Here is a 27,582-nt window from a genome sequence, read left to right on the forward strand (position 1 = left end):
CACTGGCTTTGCTCTGTCCCGTCCAAGCACACAAAGCTTCAGGACCTCAGACCAGCTCTTTGTCTTTGTCTGACATATGCTTTTAGAAATATATGGATGAAAAAATGATTGTTAATTTTTTAAGTGGAGTTTTGTAAAGTTATTTATGTGGTATTTATTAACAATTGTATGCTTTTCTTTTTAATTTATAAAAGTTGTAATTTATTGAACATCCTTGAGACACCATAGGACAATTTTAAGATTTAGCTTGAAAAATGTAAAATAATAAAAATAATAATAATTCTATTAACAAAGCAGTTTTTATAACAATGAGTCCATGTAAGACAAAGAAATTTTAAATGACAATATTATTTTTTTTTATCTTGTGTGAAAATGGCATGTCATGTCAACAACCCATTAATGCAAACTTTTAGAACTAAAGAGTTTAAAATTTAAAATGAAAGAGTTTAACATTGCTTAAGAGTAATGTATCAAAATTCAGTGAGATTAATGCTTAATGCAGAAACAATTAATGCTTAATGCAAAAACACCTGGTTATGAAAATTACATTTGAGAACAGAATAATAATAATAATATTATTATTAATTTTCTGGGCTGGCATGACAGGCCAGATTAAAATGTAAAAATAATCAAATGTAAGTGTAAACAACATCAAAGTGAAGGCAAAAATCTGAGACCAGACACGAGACAGGGTTCAAAAGAAGGAGACTAGATAAGATTTTTACACTATTTTAAGAAATCTTAAATGATGAAAAACATGCCTGGAAAAATAGTCTGCAGATGCCTTTGAAATCTTGCAATAAATGCCATCTCAGTTCTGTTTTTGGAGTATGAATTATAATATGCAATAACAGACAATACTCAAGCACTGTAAAATAATTTGCAACAAACTCAACTGACTGACTTCTCTTTTGTATGATTTCATGAGTCTCTTCAGACCTATAGAATTGTCCTTGCAGGCTGTTTTAGAATGCTTGACCTCCTATCTGAACTTTTTTCCACAAATTGATCATTAAAAAAAGAACAGTTATTTCTTAGTCTTATTAAGTGCAACCATGATCACAGTAGGCTACTCTCTCAATATTCAAATCAAAGCAAAAACAGAAACCAAAATTTTCTTCAAGCATGATACAGAGCTAAGAGATGGTTATAACTACACATTCTATTATAGTGTGCATACTAATTACAGCCTACACGAACGTTTTTAACTAATTCCTATGGAAGTACAGCTTCAGGGGATGCTCCAGTTCAGCTCTGCTTTTCAAATACATATTTTAAATAAATGTTTCTGAAATACTGCCCATACCTGCCTGTAAGATAAGATTCAAACCAGTTAAGTGGAGTTCCTGTGATGCCCAGTGATGAGAGGGTGGACAGAAAGATCTGATGATTTATGTTGTCAAAGGCAGCAGATAGATCCAGCAGAATGAGAACTAATGATTTGGGATCAGCTTTCGGAATCTGCAGAGCATCAGTGACCAACAGTAATGCAGGGTTGGAGACCCCTGGTCTACAGACATTCACATTAAATTCTTGCTGGACAAATGCTGGTGTGATGTCTATCATACATTCCGTCAAGAATCCCCAGATCAGTTACTTCATCCAAATATACTTTTTATTTAACAAAAATTATTATAAATTTTTCCATTTTGGCCTAATATTTTCCCTTACATCAAAAACTGATTGTTTATATGTAAATTAATTTTGGGTTACACTTTATTTTAAGGTGCCCTTGTTACAGTGTAACTATGCATTTAAGTACTGAGTAACATTAATCAACTACATGTACTTATTATAAGGTTAGGGTTAGGATTAGGGTTCGTCAGGGTTACTTGCATATAATTATGCACAATTAATTGTTATTATAATAGTAAGTAAATGTAACATGTAACAAGGACAACTTAAAACAAAGTGTTAACGAATTTTGTTTATAAAAACACCTAATTCTTAAAATTGGAGATTTAATAAATAGTCATGCCATTAATTTATGTGTTATGACATTGAACATAGAACAATGATAAGTTTGATGTGAAAACCAAAATACAATCATGATTAGTATTGTTACCAGACACTAGTTAACTTTCGAAGCACATTCGAGGTGGGAAATCATTACAGGCTTCTCAGAAATAAGGTAAAGGAAAATGGAAGTCTCAATAAAAAGTTCATCAAAGGGAAAAGTGATTGCACATGCTGTCCTATAGAACAAGCTTACAGTCTAAAAACCTTCCAACATAAACTGGTGAAACCTGATACAACATCAGCTTCTGGGAAACAATATTAAATATTAATATTGATACAAATATTTAATATCAAACAATATTAAATGCAATATTATAAAAACAATATTACAGTAATGTTAATGTTTTAAAAGAACCATGCAAGTACATCTCAAGCGGTTCAAACATAAAATTTCATCTACTTATTTTCAAGATAATCTACCTAAGGTTAACGTATGTAAAAGATGCACTGGAGATAATTATCAATCACAGCTTAATTGGCTAGTGATTACTGCAGACAGCTGGTGGTGTACTGGAAAGATGCCATTTGTACACGCTTCTGTAAGCGTTCCACATCCAAGTCTCTGAAATAATTATTTTCGTCATTCTGAATGATGACCTTCTGCAGCTCGCCAATCTCTTTCTCCATCTTATTTCTTAACTCTCTTTTCATTTTCTGCAGAGCCTGTTAGAAATTCATACTTTTAGAACAAATTATTTAGGAGGGGAAAAAAACATACATATAACAAATATATCAGTTATACATATGCTATAACATATATAGGATAACACAGACAGACAGACACACTTTTATATATATGTATTAGTACTGGGCAACGCTAAAATTATACTTTATTTTTAAATTGTGATTAATCGAATGATTGTCTGCGATTAATTGTGATTAATAACATTGTTATGCACACAAATAATGCATTCAAAAGTAGTGTATTGTGCACTTTTTTCATTTAAAAGTACTGCTGTATGAACAATGTGCAATAACATTTGGTTTGCACACACTTTAAACAAATAAGGTGCTTTTTTACTGCAGTATTCCTTTTACATAGTAGCAGTTAAAATATTTCTTGTAAATCTCAACTTATAACATTAATGTATTCAGATTAAATATAAAACAAACTATTTTTTACTGTGAGGGGGTTTTTGTTTTTTTTGTAGATATTTTTTTGTATTTTTTTTCCACTGAAGTTGTGTTTATGTTTTTTATAGTCGATCATAACAGTATAACAGGCACCTTCCAAGCAGAGACCTGCACGATCGCGGGACCCAATGCAACAGAGTGCAGCACTGACAACACTTGATGGGGTTGCGGGTATAGACGGGTAGAGACTTGTGTGTGCGGGATGTGGGAGAATAATTAGGGTGCATTTAACAACTAAAGCACGGTTCTTTTGACTAGTGTGATCGCTCCGTGCATTCGTTTAGCCATCCCTGGCTCGGTTGGAAGAGGTGGGCCAGAGCGCGGTTCAGTTGGACTCGGGTGAGGATGCATGTAGTGTGAGCATAGCGCTAACCACACCAGAGCGCAGATCTTCTGATACATGTGCAGCATGATTGCGTGAACATTTCTGAGCTGCAAAATCGATAGATCTGTAAAGCAATATATTGTGAGACGGCCGTGTGTTACCATGTTCCAAATGACAAAAAAAAAAAAAAAAAAAAACACACAAAGTTACAAAACATTGCACTCCACTGTGCTGGGCAAGAGTGCTTCTCTGCTGTCTCCACATGCTATTGGAAAAGTCATGATTACAAGCAGGTTGCAGTTTTTTTTCTGTTAAAAATAACACAAACCACAGTGGTTTGTGGGCCCAGTCTTGGGCCCATCCCAAATGCTCTCATTGGTTGAGACGCTTGATGACATCCCAAGCCAGTACTGATCAACATCCCAACCCTCCTGTGACCTATGGTTTGTCTGTATGTGTATTCAGAGCCAGTGAGAAACGGACCTTCATAATAATAAAAAAACTATGTTAATGTGCGATAAAATAATTGTCGACGTTAACCAAATTCCTAAACATGTTAACTTGCCCAGCCCTAATATATACTATAATTATTACACAAAAGAGTAATCATGGTACATGGAGTCAGCACACACTCACCTTTTCCTGTGCTTTCTTACAAATTTGTATGTCCTGCCTTTCATGGGCTAAGGTTTCGGCCAATAAAGAAAACTGCAATAGGACAAAAAGTACTTGATACATTGTATAAACTACAATACAGGACCAACATAATTTGAATCAAAGCACTAAATAATTGAAAATGACAATATAGCCCTAAGCAGTAATCATCGGGTCCAAGGATCAATGACACGTGGATAATTAGGGATCCAATTGAATGTTGAATCCAGTTGTATCTCATGATGTGGTTTTTACAACAAAGTTTATATTGAATCTTCACTGATAAGGTTTGATGAAACAGCAACACATAGGTGTCAAAAAGAGCAAAGAACTTCCAAAAGAAATCACTCCCTTTAGGTTAAAAGAGAAGCCAAAAAAAAAAAAGAAAACCAAACAAAAAAGAACTTTTGTTTGTTTTAAGATGTGTGATTATAATATATGTATAATATAACATTTTTAAATCAAATGCCAAATGAATGTTTTGATTTAGATAGTTTTACGCCTTATTTAGTGAGTAGTGCGCTAGTTTCTACCTTTGCACTTGCTAGCCTCAAAGCACCTGAAGAGTAACTGCTTGTTCATACAACCTCCTGTAAAACATTCAACTAACGTTAGTATGCATGGAAGGTGGCAACCCTATAGCTAGCTAACTTTAGACAGTGATTGATATACCATTTCTCACTTAATAAGGCGTGAAACTATCTAAATCAAAACATTCATTTGGCATTTGATTTAAAAATAGTATAAACCAGGTGAGTTTGCAAGTTTACCTAGCATGATGGCTGGTTAGCTTTACTAGCGATTAGCAAGCAAATAATATAATACACATTCATTCATGAGGCCATAGGCCATAATGACTATAATGTTATATAAAAATGTTCATGTTGAAAAATTTGGGAGGCACTAGGCTACCTGTTTCAGCTAGAGCTTAGATCGGGCCCAACAAATCAAGCCCGACCCTACCCGAGCCCGAGCACGTTGTGTCCGAGGCCGGCCCGGCCCGACACGTTCACTGTAATTATGAGCCCGAGCCCGATATAAACCCGACCATTTTTAATATGTGGGCCGTTATAACCAGGGGCGGCGCCAGATGTTTTATTAAAGCAGGTGCTGCTGTGCTAGATCATTTAGGCTACAGGGGGGAGCTGCGCAGTTATATATATATTATATAAATTCTATTAATAAATGAGCAAATATTGGCCACTCAATATTAAATATTCAATTATTTTAATTATCATAATTAAAGTTTTAATTTTATTAAATTGAACAAGCACAACATTCAGCATTCAATCAAATATTCTTAAAGATTAATTATTATTAATAATGTAACTTCAACATATTGTTATTTCAACATAATATGTGTGTGAGCAACAAGCAAGATGTGCATTTGTGAATTCGGTGAGTTTCAAATGGTGTAAGTGTGACCGCAGCGGCGCCTCCATGTCATTTTTATATTGTCTGCTATATTGCTTTTTATGTATTAAATCCAGGCAATTGGTTGATGAAAATGTATTAAAATTAAGATACAATTTATACTAAACGAAATTCACTTTAAAGAAAATCTTTCTTCAAAACAAAACTTAACAAACTTGAAACTAAATGTGCTTATTTAATGGCTTAAACACGTAGGCTACTACAGACTCTCTTTTTGTACAAATTGCAGCACATTCATTTAATTCTGAATTTTGCAAATGTAAGTTGAAAGGCATTTGTTTGTGCATAGTAAAACATATCTGTAACATTTATCAAGTTCCTAATTGTGCGTGCATTTATTAATTATTATCTTAATGAATAATACGACAAGGGAGAAGCATGTAAACTTTGTTGTTTGTTTATTCAGAAATAGTTGAATGGATCGTAAATGGATCTGAAATTCCGAATAAAGAAACGTAAAAAATAAAAATAAAAATAAAAATAAAGATTAAAAAAAAACCGTGAACAATGATGAACACAGAAAATGATGGCCTAAGACAGTTTTTTTTTTGCTGTCATAGGCGAGCAGCGTGCCGCATTTAATGCACGAGACAAAGCCAACACATATGTTGTCACTCCCCACGACTAGTTTAAAATGTTTCCATACCTCCGATTTTCCTCCAAACTTGCTCAAAGTTAATTCTCCTGTTTTAATTTATTTCTTTGCTTCTTCAAGCTCCATGTTGCACTTAAGCTACTGAATAGTACAGCACGCACAGCAGGTGTGATGCGTCATGCGTGCTAGACTGCGAGTGCGAGTGGACGAGACGTTGCGCATGACACGTGACGTGCTTTATCAAGGGCCCGACCCGACCCGCCACCGTCCTCGGGTCGAGTCCGGGCTCGGGCTCGGGCTCGGGCAGAGAATCTAAGCTCTAGTTTCAGCTGCATATATGCCCATTGAAAATGAATGCACTTTAGTACAATGCAAATACATTAAAGAACTAGAGATATGATGATTAGTTGCCTATAAGTATTGTAATGGTGCAAAAAGTCAAACTTCAGAGGCATGTCATCAATAACCTTTAATGGAATGTAAATGTACATCCAAGCTTAGCTGCAGGAATCTGCGAGGGCAATGGACAAGAAAATTGGTGTACCCAGGGCAGGCTTAGTAACAATTACCCTTGTATGGTTGTCTATATACAATAAACATTAGTGCTGTCAAAATGAAAGATTAATCCAAGTGATTAATCAAAAAAAAAAAAAAAAAAAAAAGGAAAAATAACTCACAATCCTAATACATTCTTGATTGATAGCTTCCTGTATTTGCTACATACGTCTGCAATGTCCCCCAGTTGGGGACTGGCATAAAGTTGGCTTGACGTTGGACGTTCGATATTCGCAAATCTAGGGACCGTCTCTAAAGTTACATGCGAAACTACTATACACTTCTCTAACCTCAATAGCATGCAAGGAGAATGACTTACAGTCATGAAAACAACTGTTAACTGTTCATCCAGGTTTCAACTATAATGCACACCTTTTATATTTCTTGATAATTATTAAAATAAACTGTAAATCATATGGAAAACAATTGCTACTTTTCATTACCAAATGGACTTAACCACAAATTTAAAGCTCAATAGCATTTGAACAGAATGACTCACATTCATAAAACATACTATAAAGTGTTCATCTAGGTGTCAGCTATAATGCACTCCTTTCATATTTTTCATAATTATTCAAATAAACTGTAAATCATATGTAAAATATTGCTACTTTTCATTACCGAATGCACTTAAATACAAATTTAAAGCTCAATAGCATTTGAACAGAATGACTCACATTCATAAAACATACTGTAAAGTGTTCATCTAGGTGTCAGCTATAATGCACACCTTTTATATTTTTCATAATTATTCAAATAAACTGTAAATCATATGTAGAATATTGCTTATTTTCATTACTGAATGGGCTCAAATGTAAAATGTGTCATAATTTGAAGCTCAATAGCATTTGAGACTGAATGACTCACTTTCATAAAACATACTGTAAAGTGTTCATCTAGGTGTCAGCTATAATGCACACCTTTCATATTTTTCATAATTATTCAAATAAACTGTAAATCATATGTAAAATGTTGCTAATTTTCATTACCGAATGGGCTCAAATTTAAAATATGGCATAATTTGAAGCTCAATAGCATTTGAACTGAATGACTCACTTTCATAAAACATACTGTAAAGTGTTCATCTAGGTGTCAACTATAATGCACACCTTTTCATATTTTTCATAATTATTTAAATAAACTGTAAATCATATGTAAAATATTGCTACTTTTCATTACCGAATGGGCTTAAATGTAAATATGCCATATTAGCAATATTTTACATATGATTTACAGTTTATTTGAATAATTATGAAAAATATGAAAGGTGTGCATTACAGTTGACACCTAGATGAACATTTTACAGTATGTTTTATGAATGTGAGTCATTCTGTTCAAATGCTATTGAGCTTTAAATTTGTATTTAAGTGCATTGGGTAATGAAAAGTAGCAATATTTTACATTTGATTTACAGTTTATTTGAATAATTATGAAAAATATGAATGGTGTGCATTATAGTTGACACCTAGATGAACACTTTACAGTGTAAAGAAGTAAATTCAGGAGAAGTAAAAATTTGTCTGAAAAATAATTACTCCTGTAAAGTATAGATACCCCAAATTTCTGCTTAAGTAAGGTAACAAAGTATTTGTACTTCGTTACTTGACACCTCTGTTCATTTCTAATAATACTTTTTGCTGCTCAAACGTCAAAGTAAAGTTCCTGTAGCGTTTAGACCAATCAGACACACAATTATTCATATTTATTTATTTTATATTTAATGAATAATCCAGCAAATCCCCTTGCAATGGCAAGCAATGACAAATAATTTTATTGTACATGCCTTTTTTACATGCCTTACTGACCACTTTATTAGGTACACCTTGCTAGTACTGGGTTGGACCCACTTTTGCCTTCAGAACTCTCTCAATTCTTTGTGGCCTAGATTCAACAAGGTGTTGGAAACATTCCTCAGAGATTTTGGTCCATATTGACATGATAGCATCACACAGTTGCTGCAGATTTGTCGGTGCACATCCATAACGCGAATCTCCCGTTCCACCACATCCCAAAGCTGCTCTATTGGATTGAGATCTGGTGACTGTGGAGGCCATTTGATTAAAGTGAACTCATTGTCATGTTGAAACCAGTCTGAGATGATTTAAGCTTTGTGACATGGTGCATTATCCTGCAGGAATTAGCCATCAGAAGATGGGTAAACTGTAGTCATAAAGGAATGGACATGGTCAGCAACAATAGTCAGGTAGGCTGTGGCATTTAAACGATGCTCAATTGGTACTAAGGGGCCCAAAGCAGGGGCGCAGATAGGAGTTTTTAACTGGGGGGGGACCAAGCTGTCCAGCAGTCAAATTTTTTCAGTCCAGAAAAATCAACAGCTCAGTCATAGATGATAGTACAGGTGCATCTCAAAAAATTTTAATTATCATAGAAAAGGTCTTTATTTTTTTGTAATTTAATTCAAAAAAGCAAACTTTCTTATATTCTACATACATTGCACACAAACTAAAATTTTGTGTGACAAAATGGTTACAACTTACAGCTCAGGAAAATTTAAAATTCAGTATCTCAAAAAATTAGAATATTACATTTTGAGCTTGATTAGTTTGATTTATTTTGAGTATAAATACTGGGTACCTCTTGAGGCAGTTTAGAACATGCAACCACAATTATGGGAAAGACTACTGACTTGACACAAGGAGGGTAAGTCACAGAAGGTCACTGTTGAAAGGACTGGCTGTTCACAGAGTGCTGTATCCAAATATACAGGTCCTTCTCAAAAAATTAGCATATTGTGAAAAAGTTCATTATTTTCCAAAATGTAATGATAAAAATTAAACTTTCATATATTTTAGATTCATTGCACACCAACTGAAGTATTTCAGGTCTTTTATTGTTTTAATACTGATGATTTTGGCATACAGCTCATGAAAACCCAAAATTCCTATCTCAAAAAATTAGCATATTTCATCCGACCAATAAAAGAAAAGTGTTTAATACAAAAAAAGTCAACCTTCAAATAATTATGTTCAGTTATGCACTCAATACTTGGTCCGGTAACCTTTTGCAGAAATGACTGCTTCAATGCGGCGTGGCATTTTGCAGAAATGACGGCCTGTGGCACTGCTGAGGTGTTATGGAGGCCCAGGATGCTTCGATAGCGGCCTTAAGCTCATCCAGAGTGTTGGGTCTTGCGTCTCTCAACTTTCTCTTCACAATATCCCACAGATTCTCTATGGGGTTCAGGTCAGGAGAGTTGGCAGGCCAATTGAGCACAGTAATACCATGGTCAGTAAACCATTTACCAGTGGTTTTGGCACTGTGAGCAGGTGCCAGGTCGTGCTGAAAAACGAAATCTTCATCTCCATAAAGCTTTTCAGCAGATGGAAGCACTTCATGCTTCCATCTGCTGACAAGCTTTATGGAGATGCTGATTTCATTTTGCAGCAGGACTTTAGCACCTGCCCACAGTGACAAAACCACTTCCAAGTGGTTTGCTGACCATGATACAACTGTGCTTGATTGGCCAGCCGACTCACCTGACCTGAACTTCACAGAGAATCTATGGGGTATTGTGAAGAGGAAGATAAGTAACATCTGAAAAACAATACACAGGAGCTGAAGGCCATTATCAAAGCAACCTGGGCTTCAGTAATGCCTCAGCAGTGCCACAGGCTGATCACCTTCATGCCACGCAGCACTGAAGCAGTAATTCATGCAAAAGGAGCCCCAACCAAGTATTCAGTGCAGAATTAAACCTGCTTTGGAGATCTTTAAACATTTCTGTTTTTTAAATCTATTTTTGATTGATCTTTGAAAAGATTCAAATTTTTTGAGATACTGAATTTTAAGTTTTTTCTAAACTGCAAGTGGTAACCATCAGAATTAAAACAAAAAACTCTTGAAGTATTTCAGTTTGTGTGCAATGAATCTAGAACATAAGAAAGTTTGCTTTTTTGATTAAATTACAAAAAAATGAACTTTTCCATGATATTCAAATTTTTTGAGATGCACCTGTAAATGATCACTATGGTTACCGCTACAGGCACAACTGAGGCAGCTACCAGCTCCTCATAGGACCCCGGGGACAGGAGTCGTAGTACATACACACACAGAGAACATAAACATCAGTGGCAGCACCATCGTCATGTTTATTTATTGACAACAGAACAGCGTGTAGTGAGAAGGTGGGTACAAAGTAATGGTTAGATTATTATTGTGCTTCAGCCTGCGTCTGCCCTGACCCGATTCTTTAGCACAAAAACAAACACACCCACACCCCAACAGGACCTGCTACAGTGGCCGGGGAAGCTAAACGCGCTGCAAATGACAAAAACACCTGCAAGTTAAGAAAACATCTTCATCAATTTGACAACAAGCGCTACAAATACTCACAACAAGCAAATAAAGAAATGTGCTGCAAAAAAACAGACCACATCGGAAATATTTAAGGGAACTGTAAAGTGACAAATATGGCTGGGACATAATTTATCAATGTTTGCTCTGAAAAGCTTTTTTTTTTTTTTTTTTTTTTTTTTTTTTTTTTTTTTTTCTTTTTTTGTGTGGATATTATCAGCCTAAATAAGCTGACTAAATACACAATTACTGTAACTGTGAAAGGTTATATACGCTGGCTAACTTACTTTTACAACATACCTTACAAAAACTAACCATAGCCTGTGGTTTTACTATTGAATTGAATGAATTAATAAATACATTTATTATATAAAAAAAGCAAACAAAAAATGGTTAATGTAATCATGCACAAATTAACCATGGATTTACTACCTCTAACCATAGTTTAAAAACCATGGTATTTGTACAACTGTGGGTTATGCAAATGGTAATCAATACGCCAAAAATTTAATTTTCGTTTTGTTGGGGTAATTTTGCTTGTGTTGAGTATTTGCAGCTCGTTTCTGTATTTGTTTGTGTTGTGAGCATTTTGTTGTGTTGCGAGTATTTGCAGCACGTGTGCTGTCAAACTGATGAAATTTTGAACTGGATGGAATTTCTGAAATCAAATTGAGCGCTCTCTTCTCGCTATCAGGACAAGACACGCCCCCTTACTGCTGATTGGCTACAAGTGTGTTTTGGGACTTTGTCAGACACTGTGGTCAAAAGCGTGTTTCAAAAATCGCTTAGTACACAGGAACGGCGGGCAGGTTCGCTACTACTTAGACTAATGTATATAGCGGAAACCTTGATTAATCCTCTGTTTACCAATAGAGCCTTTCATTGAGACAGTGAGGGGGACAGATCGTGTCACTATGAAGCTGGGGGGGTCATGTCCCCCCCATACCTAGTGCCATCTGCACGCCTGGCCCAAAGTGTGCCAAGAAAATATCCCCCACACCATTACACCCCCACCACCAGCCTGAAACGTTGAGAAAAGGCAGGATGGATCAATGCTCTCATGTTCCTTACACCAAATTCTGACCCTATCTGAATGTCGCAGTAGAAATCGAGGCTCATCAGACCAGGCAACATTTTTCCAATCTTCTATTGTCCAATTTTGGTGAGCCTGTGCGAACTGTAGCCTCCGTTTCCTGTTCTTAGCTTTTAGCAGCGGCACTTGGTGTGGTCTTCTTCTTCTGTAGCCCATCTGCTTCAGGGTTCGACATGTTGTGCGTTCAGAGATGATATTCTGCATAGCTTGGTTGTAATGAGTGGTCATTTGAGTTACTGTTAACTTTCTATCTTCTCTACCAGTTCTCCTCTGACCTCTGACATCAACAAGGCATTTTCGTCCACACAACTGCCGCTCACTGGATTTTTTTTTTTCGGACCATTCTCTGTAAACCCTAGAGATGGCTGTGATTAGGTTGAATATTGAATATTGAATAGGTATACCTAATAAAGTGGCCGGTGAGTGTATATTGGATATTATGGATCAGGAGAGTATAAGGAGTGGATAAAGATTTTCAATTTCATGAAGTATTTAACAACTTAACGTTCTGTTTATCTTCACCTTTACTACAAAAGGGCCCCTTTTAGCTAGAATATTGTATTTAATTTAATGTTCAACAGGTTGTTTTCGTAAAATGTAACTTTATAATTGTCATTTTCTTCAATCATATAATTATTATTAGCACCTAAAATATGTTGCATGTAAAAAGTGTTTGTTTCAGCCAATTGAAGGGTGGGTACATTGTGTGCACATGATCAGGATGGTACCACCTCATTTTGAGCCAGGAAAAACCCTGAAGTGCCATTAAAATTGTCAAGCATTTAACTGACAAAATAGTAAAAAAATCAAATAGTCCTAAAAGGTCCATCTACATGGTATAGTTTCCTGCAAAAATAACTACTTTGCAGCATATACTGTTACTTTTTATTGAGGATTGCTTGCTTTCGAAGAGCAAATACTCACTGTCCACTGTCCGAACAATGTGACCTTTTCTAATTTTAAAGACAATCTGTACATGTTAACACACACATGAATAAATACTGTTTTTACCTGGTCTCTGTAGTAGTTCTCCATGGCCTCAATCTCATCTTTGTATTTGCGGTAATTCTCCTGATGCAGTTCTTTAGTATATGCACTCTGTTCTCTCAGACGAGCTTTCTGTAATTCCAATCCTTCTTCAAAGATCTGCTTGAGCTTCTGAATAAACACACACAACTATTTTTCCACTGATTAAATTATTAGCAGGACAAGCTCTTATCAAAGCAATACAAATGTGCATATATTGCGTTAAAAACAGCCAGTCTGCAAAAAATAAACAATGATAAACTGTGTTCTCTCTCTTTTCTTTTCTTGCTAAGCAAAATATATTCTATCAGACCTGTACAGCATACACACAAAAAGTGATTACATCATGCAATTGCAACTTGTAACTTTGAGGTGTTATTTCTATTTTATTTGACCCCTGATGTAACTTTGTAAGTCTGTCTGTATCAGGGGCTTTCATAATTTCTAATGCCAATGATCCCCCTTTGAGATCAATTCTTTATTAGACTTAAAATTATTTCAATTCATAATTATATTATGAATGCAAATAGAAGCATTTCAACGGATATCTACTAAATACTTTTAATAAAAGTTTTATAGTCATTTAAGCCTCCCTGAAACACAGAAACACACACAAATCTGTTTTAACTTGCACACAACATCTATGGTGGGTGTGTAATTGTAAACGTCTCGGAGTTCCCTTTTATTCTGGTTCAAATTAACATCAAGTCAGTAGCTGATGCTATAAAGCAGGGGTGGGTAAACTTTTTGACTTGAGGGCCACATTAAGTTACTGTATGTATGTTCATTTTAAAAAATGTTCCAGGGACTTGAAAAAAAAATTCAGATTCACAAACTTAAGGCCTACATACAAACCATGCTTGTGTTTATGAATGTAACTAAGCTTCTGTTCATGAATATCTGCTCTTGTGTAAATATTTTGAATGTGTTATACCCGGGATCCTCTGAGGTGTAAATGTATCAAGTAAGCTGTAAATATCACTGATAATATTGTGCTATGTGGTAATTGCATTCTTTTTTTCTATAAATTAGTACTAGTATCAGTGACTATAACAATAATGTTAATAATGTAGTTTATTTGTGTAAACAGCATGCTTACTTTTTAATTTTAGATATGAGGATAACATTGAAAAATAACCTGTTTCAAAGCGAGCCAATGCAAATAAGCAGCCCACTCAGGAACCTGGAACACAACTAAGACCAAGCAAGGCACACTCCCATGAGTCTCTTAAAAAATATGTATGTCCTTTAGAGCACATAAACAATATACACTTTGGAAATGCTAGGTATGTGATGTTCATTTATATATTTCAACATGACAATACCAGTCAAAAGCTTTTAAAATTTTTCATGTTTTTGTAAAGAATTGAACTTCTGCTCACCAAGCCTGCATTTATTTGATCCAAAATACATGGTTGCATTTGCTAAAGCAGTAATATTGCGAAATATTTTTACTATTTGAAATAACTGCTTTCTGTTTGAATATATTTAAAATTTTAATTTATTCCTGTGATCAAAGCAAAATTTTCAGCATCATTACTCCAGTCTTACTCCAAGTGTAACAATATACACTATACCATTCAAAAGCTTGGAGTCAGTATATATAGAAATTAAAACTTATATAGCACACAAGTGATGATAAATACAATAATCATGTTACAAACGATGCTGTTCTTTCAATTAATAAAAAAAAAAAAACTGAAAAAATTCTTCTCAGCTCTTTTCAACATTAATAATAATAATAATAATAATAATGTTTTTGAGTAGCAAATCAGAATATTAGAATGATTTCTGAAGGATCGTGTGACTGGAGTAATGATGCTAAAAATTCAGCTTTGAAAGTGAGCTTTGATTGTTCCTAATAAATTGTTTAATTGCACTCGCAAGTGAATCTCAAGTTATTTTGTGGGATAATTAAATATATTCCAGATGAACTACAAACCTAAAAATATATACATTTATTTTGTCCTCAATTCTTTCTTGTAACTCTCTTTTCTTGTTTCCACTTGGTCACACACCTGGCTGAAAGATTAATTATGCAGCTCACTATGCAGGCCTTTGTCTTCTCAGGTGTGAATCGCATTAATATTCATGATCAATCAGGCCTACTCGCATATGCCCTTTCGAAACAAAAAGTGTCCTAGAAAATTTAAATCAGTCTATTGTTTTCTGTAAGCGAATAAAACAAGATGATTTTCACAATTTTAGAGCAAAAATTCTAGGCTACAAGGTCCATGTTAGACAGTCTTGTGAACAAATGTTCTGTATGTGTTTTATGATCCTTATTTCAGTGACTTCAAAATTGTAGTTTTTCACTAACCACGCATAAACTTTGTTTTCTCAAAAACACAATCATGTACATACATGCCATTTACACATTATTGTAGCCCAGTTAGTACTGAATACAGTGTTTTTAGAATTTAGCCATGTATATGTTGAAAAGCAACTGAAAGAAGCACAAAGGTCAGGGCATGTCTACACTTCTCCAGGCCCCCAAAACACCCTTAGACCCAAGATGGTTAAGTACTGTTTTGACACCAGTACTTTTTCTTATAATTGAGTATTATTTCAGCAATGTAACAGTACTTGTACTTGAGTACAAATTTTCAGTACTCTTTCCACCACTGTTGAAAACATTGCAATTGTGTTTTAAAATACAACAACAAGCAACACAAAACCATTTAGAGAGGCGCGTTGTGGTCTCCGTGATGGGATAGGAAACCATCAACGAAGTAAAATTATCTCAAACGTACAGCGCGCTCTCTTCATTTTATCAAATGATCATTATCACTGGAAACATATTTTATCTGGGGGGTGCTGGGGGGCGGGGCTTGATGTTGCAGGGCAGGGCCATGGTGGGGGATATTTGACAAACTCCTAATAGCCTATTAAACAGCCCAAACTCTTATAGATTAACATACACATGAAGAGTTATATACTAAGAATTTTTTATTTGTGTTTTTGTTTTTTTTTTTGTGTTTTTATTTTTTTTTTTTTTTTTTTGTTATTTAAGGGGATTTTACTAAATATTAACATCGTTGGTATGCAAAATTTTTTGGTCAGTGCACTTTGGCGAATTCTCTCATCAGAAACAACAAAGTGAAGATGTACATGCAATGTAAATAAGAGATAATTCATCATACGCTGCAGACAACATCACTGATTATAACTTTCACTTTTTTTAAATGCTTACACTCACGCTAGACTGAATTCAGCAATATTCTTTGATAATGTAAATGTTCTTTGCTCGCTTTATAATTTGTTCTTTGTTTGAATAATCGTGGTCATTTGGCGTTATAATTAAACTTAAAATGTCTTTTTATTAAACATGACCAGGTTAAATACAAATTCAGTTTTATTAAAATATTTTATGTCATAATATGGTAGCCTACTTGCCTAAAACGTTATGATGTGTGTAGTTAATAGATTACATTAGGCTACAGTGGTTAGAGCATGTTTGACCAATGACTGAAGCGCAATTAAAGAGCTGTGCTTATGTGATTGATGGGGCGCTGTCTTGAGAAGCGAGAAAGCTTCGGAAAATGGCTCATAAAAAGGGTGAGGACGTGAATAGTTTTTACAAGAGGGAATGTAAAATTATGGTAATATCGTGTGAACATTTCACATGAAATTCTGTCAGTGTGAGGGCGAGATGTATGGACGTGCGCTGCGAGGCGCTCAAGAAAAATACAGTTGTGGCCAAAAATATTGGCACCCTTGGTAAATATGATCAAAAAAGGCTGGAAATTCATCTGCATTGTTAATCCTTTTGGTCTTTTATTTAAAAAATTCATAAAAATGTTTCCTTTCATTGGATAATAAGAATTTAAAACGGAGGGGAAATATCATTATGAAATGAATGTTTTTCTCAAATACTCCTTGGACACAATTATTGGCACCCCTATAATTTCTTATGAGTAAAATATCTCTGAAGTATATTCCCATTCATATTCACAATTTTGAGCACTCCAGCATGATTATAAACATGAAATCATCCAGCTCTGGCTTCCTGTTTCACAGAAATATAAAGAGGAGGGAAAACAAAGCCCAAATTCCCTTAATCATCCATCACAACGAGAAAAAACAAATAATATATTTCTGATGTGCAGCAAAAGATAATTGAGCTTCACAAATTGGTGAAGTGGCTTTAAGAAAAGAGCTAGAGCAGTAAAAATTCTCATTTCCACCATCAGGGCAATAATTAAGAATTTCCAACCAACAGAAAATGTTACGAAACTGCCTGGAAGAGGACGTGTGTCTATATCGTCCTAATGTGCGGTGAGAAGGAGAGTTTGAGTAGCTAAAGACTCTCAAAGGGTCACAGCTGGAGAATTGCAGAAAATAGTTGAGTATCTGGTTCAGAAAACCTTTAAAAAAATTATCAAACAGAACCTACATCAACAAATGTTGTTTTGGAGGGTTTCAAGAAAAATTCTCCTAGCTCATTCAAAAACAAACTAAAGCATATTCAGTTATCAGCCATGACTGGAACTTTAAATGGGACTGGCTTCTATGATCAGATGAAACTAAAAAATTAGCTTTTTAGCAGCAAACAATGGGTTTGGTGAACACAGAGAAAAAAGTACCCCATGTGTACAATGAAATATACTGCTGTATTTTTGATGTTGTGGGCCTATATTTCTGCTGGAGGTCCTGGACATCTTGTTTAGATACATGGCATCATGGATTCTATCAAATACCAACAGATAAAAAATCAGTAAGTGACTGAAATCTTATAATGGGCCATGTTTGGATCTTCCAACCGTACAATAACCCAAACACAAACCTCAAAAACAACACAGAAATGGGTCACTGAGCTCAAAACCAAGCTTCTGCTATAGCCATTCCAGTCCTCTTGACCTTAACCCTATGGAAAATGAGAGGAGTGAACTGAAGAGGAGAAGCACTAACATGGAGCTGGGAATCTAAAGGGTCTGGAGTGATTCTGGAAGAAGGAATGGTCTCTGATCTCTTGTCAGGTGTTCTCTAACCTCATCAGGCATTATAGGAGAAAATTTAGACCTGTTAAACTGGCAAATGGAGGTTTCAAAAAGTATTGAATAAAAGGGTGCCATTATTTATGGACAATGTGTATTAGAGAAAAACATTTATTTCATAATGATATTTCCCCCCATTTTAAATTCTTATTATCCAATGAAAGGATACATTTTTGTGAATTTTTTAAATAAAAGACCAAAAGGATTAACAATGCAGATGAATTTTCACAGCCTTTTTTGATCATATTTACCAAGAGTGCCAATATTTTTGGCCAAGACTGTACAACCGCTATAGGCTATTTATTTCTATTCAGTTTAATAAATAATTAATCACAAAACTATCACAAAAATTAAAGGGTTAGTTCACCCAAATATATAAAATTATGTCATTAATGACTCACCCTCATGTCGTTCCAAACCCGTAAGACCTCCTTTCATCTTCGGAACACAGTATAAGATATTTGAGATTTAGTCCGAGAGCTTTCTGTCCCTCCATTGAGAATGTATGTACGGTATACTGTCCACGTCCAGAAAGTTAATAAAAACATCTTCAAAGTAGTCCATGTGACATCAGAGGGTCCGTTAGAATTTTTTTGAAGCATCGAAAAAATACATTTTGGTCCAAGAATATCAAAAACTACTACTTTCTTCAGCATTGACTTCTCTCCCGGGTCTGTTATGAGCGCGTTCACCTCACATCCGGTTCGCGAACGAATCACTCGATGTAACCGGATCTTCTTGAACCAGTTCACCAAATCGAACTGAATCGTTTGAAACGGTTCGCGTCAACAATAAGCATTAATCCACAAATGACTTAAGCTGTTAACTTTTTTAACATGGCTGACACTCCCTCTGAGTTCAAATAAACCAATATCCCCGAGTAATTCATTTACTCAAACAGTACACTGACTGAACCGAGCCAGATAACGAACGAAACATTGACTCGTTCTCGAGTCAAGAACCGGTTGCATCGGTTTTCGGATCACCGGTAGTGATGGGAAGTTCTGTTCTTCTCCGCGAACTGGTTCTTTCGGACAGTTTGACTCAATAAACCGGTTGCCGAAAACGGTTCACCAGTTCTTTTGCGCTCGACGTAATGACTTCATTGGCGATGATTGCCCTTGATTGAAGCCTTCGGTTTACCCGCGCTCATAACATTAGCACAGAATCGGTTCAGAATCAATCACCAAAAGAACCAGTTCAGTTCAGACGCGCGGTATCATCAGCGCAGTATCATCAGCTCCTCGGTTCTCGAATCGGACGCGTCCGACAGAAACGGTTCTTGACTCGAGAACGAGTCAATGTTTCGTTCGTTATCTGGCTCGGTTCAGTCAGTGTACTGTTTGAGTAAATGAATTACTCCGGGATATTGGTTTATTTGAACTCAGAGGGAGTGTCAGCCATGTTAAAAAAGTTAACAGCTTAAGTCATTTGTGGATTAATGCTTATTGTTGACGCGAAACCGTTTCAAACGATTCAGTTCGATTTGGTGAACTGGTTCAAGAAGATCTGGTTACATCGAGTGATTCGTTCGCGAACCGGATGTGAGGTGAACGCGCTCATAACAGACCCGGGATGGGGAGAGAAGTCAATGCTGAATAAAGTAGTAGTTTTTTGATATTCTTGGACCAAAATGTATTTTTGATGCTTCAGAAAATTCTAACGGACCCTCTGATGTCACATGGACTACTTTGAAGATGTTTTTTTTTATTACCTTTCTGGACGTGGGACAGTATACCGTTCATACATTCTCAATGGAGGGACAGAAAGCTCTCGGACTAAATCTAAAATATCTTATACTGTGTTCCGAAGATGAACGGAGGTCTTACGGGTTTGGAACGACATGAGGGTGAGTCATTAATGACATAATTTTAATATTTGGGTGAACTAACCCTTTAAGTATCTTGGATGATCGAGGGGCAGAAGGAAAATCTCAGACCCAGCCCTGGGGCGGGGGGTGCTGCAGCACCCTCAGCACCCCTAGTTCCCACGGCCATGTTATCATGTTATCTATTCATTTTACAATCCTGCTACTAGCATTTTATTCAGAATAAAACCCCTTTAATTCGGGTGAAAAAGCAGTGTTATTTTGTTGTTGTTGTTTTTGAGTGGCTTTTGCACATTCTGTCACACTGCAATAGACGCATTTTGCAGTTTTAAGGTTACTTAAAGTTTAAGGATTAGGTTAATCAATTGAGCGTTAATTTAAATGACGATCAATCATTTCAATTGACATCCCTACTTACAACAGGAAAAAAAAAAAACATTCTTAAGCTGAAATGTGTAATTGTTAGGGACCATTTTTTTATACATTTGTATTTTTTTAAATTTATATAACAATTTATTTTATTTGGATGAATTTGTCTGTCTTTTATCAGATTTTAGCAATTATTATAACATCTCTAGTCCTTTCCTTAATTTCATGCAGCCAAAGCTAAGTTAAAGCTTCTGGTTGCAAAGCAGTTGGAGAGTTTTTGACTATCAATAATAATTTAGAAAGAATGTGGCTATATTCCCCAACATCAGCTCTCACTATCTTTGATCACAGGCAAGTGATTTTGTCCAGGAACTGTAAAATTCTAATCTCAGGAATCAAAATGCTTAAAAAAAATAAAATAAAAATCTTGCTCTTCCAACTTACACTCTACGTGTGTGTGCATCCATGTTGCCTAGTAACGAACGGGCTTGCAGCGCAGTGGGATCACGTAATTTACACGGAAACAACAACATTCTAAAGGTGCATTCATGCCATATCGTAATTACTGTGATTACGACATACCAACTTGTAAAAAGCATTCATGTCCTCGTAGAACTCATAATTACAACTTGTGAACTGGGAGTTTTCTGAGAGTTATAACTTGTACCACCTGCCCACCTCTGATTCATTATCCGCTATATTTAGGCATTGATAGTGCAATAGTTCAAGTCCAAGGGTGTGAACAGCTCCAAGTAGAACATCACGTGTTCGAATTTACAGTGGCCACATACACACTGCAGTTAAATTTGGTTGTCAGTTCATCTTTTACTCCTTTGCATTCTGTACACACATATTTTACTAAAATACAGAAGTGACGACCGCATTCAACAATAATAACTCCCCAAAAATACAGGTAGTGACAACTGCGTTTACAAAATTCTATGCAGTGTGTACGGTACCAAACTGAACAACTAGTTGTTAATGTTACGAGAAGCACACCAATGTGTGTGTATTGTTAGGCGTTAAGTGTTTACCTCAGATCTGACAGGATGGTGGAGAGAGGTGTATTGTGGACCGAACAGTTGCGGTCAAGGGAGTACAGGCTGTTCAATAATGAACAGTTTAATGAACAAAACTAGATTAAGACGCCTCTCCCGACAACGACAATTTAATAATGTTTTGCGGATTTTCGCATGTCTTTGCAATCTAATGTTTGTTTTGTACACACCAGCTAACACAAAAGTGGCTAATCTGTGTGCTTTTGGGAGTGTATCTTTCGGAAGTGAGTCGTGTTCTCTGTGTGTATTTAGGCTGTGATTTGAAAGAAAACAGCGCATCCTTGTTGTGCAGCCGACACAGAAGAGTGTTCTGAAGACGAAACAAAGCTTTTACGAGTTTGGAACGAGACTGGGGGTAAGTTATTAATGACACAATTTTCATTTTGGGTTGAGTATCCCTTTAAGGCAAGTCATGTCACTTGGCGACCATCTTTGAAATGCCTCTCGGGCATGCAAGTGCAGCTCCTATCTCTTTGAATGGAGAAACATCAAATTCTCTAAAACTGTTTGAAAAGCTTATGACTAAATATCATAGACCAGCCACATTTAAGAGAAGTCGGACTGAAAGCCCACTCTGCAGTGACCAAGCCTCTGCAGTGAACAGCAGAAAGAATCAAAAGGCTAGGCTCACCTTTCAAGCTAATTTGCTGAAATCAAAACAGGGATGGTAATAGATGAGAGCCAGCTAATTAGATTGCCGTTTGTGCATTAGTTCCACCTACTACCAGAAAAACCGCATTATATTCTGCTTGTTCATAAAAGCTGAATAATTCTAAATGAACTCCATTATTTTGACAGGAAAATACAACAAAGAATACCGTTTACATGTAGCACGTCGATTTAGTGTGATATGTAAGATTCTCACTCTCTCTTTGCATGTGTGAGAAACACAGCGCTCTCAGCAAAGCAACGGCGAGTCGTGCGCCTTCACACTAGTGTTCATGGTACATTATGTCAAATACAGGTACACTGCGCATCCATCGAGTTGAATTGAATTATAGCACAGATCACTTGATGGAGAGCAAAACTCTCAAGCACTTAGTCTGAGTGTTCAGCGAGTGAAAATATATCTATGTTAAACTTGTATTTAGCCAATAACACAAACACTGGTGAGTAAAATCTAAGAAATTTTTAGCCAATGGCTAACGATAGACATTATTAAGTTGTCCAGAGTGAAAATTTAGTCGCATATGTAGAGGGTTGCCTTTGTATACACAGAATAGTATACGCACAATATCGGATTTGGATTGGTCTCGTCTGACCGATACCCCGATCCGGCAGAAAGTGGCATTATCGGTGCGATACCGATACTAAATATCAGATCGGCACACCCCTAATATATGTATATATATATATATATATATATATATATATATATATATATATATATATATATATATATATATATATATATATATAGATATAGATATAGATATAGATATAGATGGATAGATAGATCAGTGCCTTGCAAAAGTATCCCTACTCAATCTACATCAATCTACACTCTATACACCATAATGACAAAGCAAAAAGCAGATTTTTGTGACAATTTTGCAAATGTTTGTTTGGGTTCAAGCCCAGGCTCTGGCTGTGCCACTCAAGGACATTCACAGAATTGTCCATAAGTGACTTCTGTCAACACTGCACTGGCTCCCTATTAAACATTGTACAGATTTTAAAATATTGCTTATTACTTATAAAGCCCTGAGTGGTTTAGCACTTCAGTATTTAAGCAAGCTCTTATTGCATTATAATTCTCCACGTCCGCTGCGTTCCCGAAACTCAGTTTGATAATACCTAGAATTTCAACATCAACTGCAGGTGGCAGATCCTTTTCCTATTTAGGGCCAAAACTCTGGAATAACCTACCTAAAATTGTTCGGGAGGCAGACACAGTTTTTTCAGTTTAAATCTAGATTAAAGATCCATCTCTTTAACCTGGTTTAAAGAAAACACACTTACACATTTGGCTGCATTAACTAAAAAGAACTGGGTACACTTCCAATAACACACAATGTACTTGCTACATCATTAGAAGAATGGCATCTATGCTAATATTACTCTGGTTCTTTCTTATTCTGAGGTCACTGTAGTCACCAGATCCAGTCTGTATCCAGATCAGATGGTCACTGCAGTCACCCGGATCCAGTACGTTTCCATCCCAGATGGTGGATCAGCACCTAGAGATGACCCAAACAGCCCTGAATGTCAGCGGAGAGCAGGACAACTTGATGAGCCCCAGAGACAGATCCCCAGTGAAGACCATGTCTCCTAGACGGCCACCGGGACAAGACCACAGGAACCAGATGAGTCCTCTGAACAATGTGACTTTGCTGCAGCCTGGAATTTTACAGCTGGCCCCCCAAATGAGCCTGGTTTCTCCCCAAAGTTTTTTCTCCATTCTGTCACCGATGGAGTTTTGGTTCCTTGCTGCTGTCAACTCTGGCTTTCTTAGTTGGGGACACTTAATATCCAGCGATATCGTCGACTTGATTGCACAGATACTATTTAAACTGATATGAGCTGGATGATGACATCACTGAATTAAATAATGAACTGCCTTTAACTGAAAATTGAGCGTTTACTATTGTCATTTTGCATTATTGACACACTTTTTTCCTATTTAATACTGTAAAGTGCTTTGACACAATCTGTATTGTTAAAAGCACTATATAAATAAAAGTGACTTGACTTGACTCTTGCATTGTCTTAGTGTGTGCATAGGGTTATTGTCCTGTTGGAAGGAGAAAGATCTGCCCAGTCCAGGTTCTGAATGCTCTGGAGGTTTTCATTATGGCTGTCTCTATATTTTGCTGCATTGAGCTTTCAGAAGTCCCTCAGTCCCGGTTGTTCCAGACTTCTTCCATAAGGGATAATGTAGGCTGCATGCTTCTGTGAACCTTTAATGCGGCAGAATTTTTTCTAAACTCATTCCCAGATCTGTCTCTTGACACAATCTTGTCTCTGAGCTCTTCAGGCAGTTCTTTTGACCTCAGGACTTGTTTTTTTTCTCTGATATGCATTTCTAAGTTGTTAGACCTTTTATTGAGAGGTGTGTGCCTTTACAGATCATATCAATTCAATTGAATTTACCACAGGTTAACTCCATTTGAAGTGTAGTAACATCTACAAGAGATAGGAATGCTCCTGAGCTGATTTTCAAGTGTCCCAGAAAATGAATACTTACGAAATACAATAATTTCAGTTTTTTAATTTTTAATAAATTTCAGAAGTTGTTACAAACCCTTTTTTTTTTTTTGGGCTGTCATTATGGTGACAATGTGTAGATTGATGTGGAAAAAAAATCTAAATCCATTTTTTTCACTGGCTACTATATATAGGTTACCAGGGCATCACAGAGACATTATCAATGAATTTGCTGATTTTATATCCAAATTAATGCGGTTTGCAAATAACGTCAATTGTTGGCAATTTTAACATCCACCTAGATAATGAAAAGATGCATAAGGACTGGCATTTTTACACATCCTAAACTGCTAGGGTTAGACAACATGCATAAGGACCCATTCATTGTACTAATAATATTCCAGATTTAATTTTATCGGAATGAAAATTGATGTTGATGTTGAATTTCTGCCGCTGAGTGACAACATATCAAATAATTACATAGTCTCTTGTATACTCCAAATATAGAAAACAATGAGAATTTTGAAGATATGACATGGCACGATGAATGTCCTCTAGTGTGCAACCCCCTTTAACGATATCAACAAGAGGAACTCTAGTGGATATATATTAGTAACTGCATTTGTGTGAGGGCAATTCTGCAACTGCATTAGATTTAAGTTACTTGGCCTGCAGGCCATAGGCGTTTAATGCTAAGAGTTATGGTTTTAAAACAATTAAGAAAGCACCTATAATAGTGGTTGTGAATTTGGCACTTACTCGCTCTTCTTGTGTCTTTGCTTGCATCAGTTTGGCATGTAGCTGAATATGATAGACGCTGTAATATTTTTTAGCACGAGCAACCTGTTGCCTCTGTTCTCTAAGCTTATTTTGAGCTGACTTCTGCTGTTGGATCCTCTCCTTGAACTCTCTCTGAAATATATACAGACATAAGATTCTGAGTTGCTCAGCTCAAAGGCTTTTAATTTTGTATGATTTAGTCTTTGCGTCTTTATTAGGAGTATACTCTTACCAGGCGACGGTTGTGTTCCTTTTCTTTGTGGATTATCTGCACCAGCATGTCATGTCTTTTCTGAGCTTCTTCTAACTACAAATACAACAAAGTGAACCCATTCAGTGCTGAAACACAATGAACTTGTGCACACTGATCAGCAGTCAGCCGATACATATCAGTTAGTAACTAAAATTTGTTAACACATTTCTAGATTTATTGCATATTATTAAAAGAGAATATACAGTATATATTGCTTACTACAACAGCATGTCACTATAAGTATCAACATGGGTATCAACAAGTGTTAAGAGCTCTGGCAGAGGGCAATATTTTCAGTGAATAAAACCTGTGACGAGTGGGCCGGGTGGGGCCGAGAGCCATGGGAACGGAGCGAGGCACGTGGAGTAAGTGATAATGCCCGTGATAAGTGATAATCCCACGGAGAAGCTGGTCCTCTCTCCTCTTGAACTGTTGTCACTCCTCCTTTTATCCTTCCGGAGCTCCTCTGTAGGACTCAAGATCCACTGGCCTTGCTCCGTTTCCCACGGCTCTTGGCCCCGCCCCACTTGTCACAAATGTTTTTTTTTTTGCAGCCACATTATGCCAATGTAAGGCCCGGAATATTGTTATGCTGACAGTATGTTGATAATACTACTGTAAATGGTTCAATTAAAAACTAATTTAAATTTAGCAGCTTATGGGTAGGGTGACCAGACGTCCCGAAAAATTCGGGACAGTCCCGAAACCTAAATTGTTGTCCCGAATCCCGAATCTGGCCCTAATTGTCTCGAAAATTATACTAAAGCAAAATCTTGAGTAGTTATTGTCTGATAAACATTAAAAACTGTCTGCGGAGGTTGAGTTGTCCTGCAACCAGCCCCCGCTGGCTGCTCAATGGCTGCAGCATCTTTTTTCTAAGTTCTAAAAAAAATACCATAGGCGGCTAGGCGCGAATTTAGATATGCATTGATAAGCTAATTTTCATTCATTCCGTTGGCATGGCTGGTGAACCCCAACACGCTGCTAAATAGCAAAAACGATGAAGAGAGCGCAAGTTGCTGCAGCCGCGAGGAGGACAGTGATGGACACTTAAAGGAGTGATTGATTGTTAGCGGCACTGTGTACAAAAAAAAATACTTCACTACACAATTATTTCGCTATTTTTGCTTAAACTTATTAGCGTTAGGCTATACAGAAAGGTCTGATTTACACACATTTACAACAGTCATTGTTTTTTTTTTTCTTTTCACAATGACATTTGAGTTCATGATTTTAATGTTGTTGTTTTTTTGTGGCATACTAAAGACTAATGACAGACTGTTGATCTTTGAATAAAAATATGTTTTTATTCGTCGTCCCGAATTTCAGCCAATCTCATCTGGTCACCCTACTTATGGGCCATTAAATCGGTGTGTTTCTGTGTGTGTGTTATATCTCTCACTTGTTTTAAAAGTTTGGACTGTGTCTGTCTGTTCTGGTTTTGGGTGGAGCTGAGCTGGTCAATCTGTCGGAGCTGCTGTTTCCACATACGGGACAAAGTATGAGGAGAGAGCTGCACCCGTGGAAACTCCTCCAGCAGAATGGGAAGAAGATTGTTGTCCTTCACTTTCACTAGGTAAAATGTAAAAAACATATGAAGCAAATTGTTAAAATGTATTTATATAATAAAGAACATGAAATCTGATGAAAACAAGGAAGGATTAGTGGATGCTGCTCTGCTGTGTATATTCGTGTCTGTGTGACATATATGGTTTATGAGGACACAATATAATAATCAGAGAAACAAAATTTGCAGGTTTACATCTTACAAAGCAACTTTGAACTTTCAAAAGTTCAAGCACTTTTTCTATGTTCTTATTTTTAATGTTCTAAATGAGAGAAATTGACATGTGGCGTAAGAGCCTGAGAACAGTTGCCTGCAATCTGTTCGCCTTCACTTGTTAGCTTAGCCCACCCCGCACTGCCATTGTCCATCCCTTTCAGGTGAAGTAATAATAAATAACAGATTTTATTTATAGGTGCCTTTCATGACACTCAAGG

General features: G+C 36.2%; 1 protein-coding gene across 3 annotated transcripts; it reads right to left on the reverse strand.

Moving 5' to 3' along the window:
* Positions 1–834: 834 nt before the first annotated feature.
* On the reverse strand, positions 835–27,328 carry LOC109067540 (centrosomal protein of 95 kDa). Of its 3 annotated transcripts, none has more exons than XM_042753809.1 (6): positions 26,984–27,328; positions 25,561–25,635; positions 25,308–25,460; positions 13,135–13,299; positions 4,115–4,186; positions 835–2,682 (listed from the first exon to the last, which is right to left on the reverse strand). In XM_042753809.1, the coding sequence occupies exons 1-6, from the start codon at positions 27,173–27,175 to the stop codon at positions 2,506–2,508; spliced, it is 834 nt and encodes a 277-aa protein (XP_042609743.1). In that variant the 5' UTR covers positions 27,176–27,328; the 3' UTR covers positions 835–2,505. The 3 variants fall into 3 exon arrangements, with proteins under 3 accessions (XP_042609743.1, XP_042609744.1, XP_042609746.1); XM_042753810.1 differs by having other exon boundaries at positions 13,135–13,281; positions 26,984–27,322; XM_042753812.1 differs by having other exon boundaries at positions 2,566–2,698.
* Between the last annotated feature and the right edge of the window lie 254 nt (positions 27,329–27,582).

Source organism: Cyprinus carpio, unplaced genomic scaffold (assembly GCF_018340385.1).
Source record: "Cyprinus carpio isolate SPL01 unplaced genomic scaffold, ASM1834038v1 S000000041, whole genome shotgun sequence".
NCBI lineage: Eukaryota > Metazoa > Chordata > Actinopteri > Cypriniformes > Cyprinidae > Cyprinus > Cyprinus carpio.

Bases quoted from the DNA above. Each gene is read 5' to 3' on its own strand.
- LOC109067540 (XM_042753809.1), bottom strand. From the start codon at position 27,175: ATGTTTTTTACATTTTACCTAGTGAAAGTGAAGGACAACAATCTTCTT. The intron at 25,636-26,983 runs GTGAGAGATATA...TTGTATTTGTAG, and splicing joins AGTCCAAACTTTTAAAACAA to TTAGAAGAAGCTCAGAAAAG. The intron at 4,187-13,134 runs GTAAAAACAGTA...GTCCTATTGCAG, and splicing joins AGAACTACTACAGAGACCAG to TTTTCTTTATTGGCCGAAAC.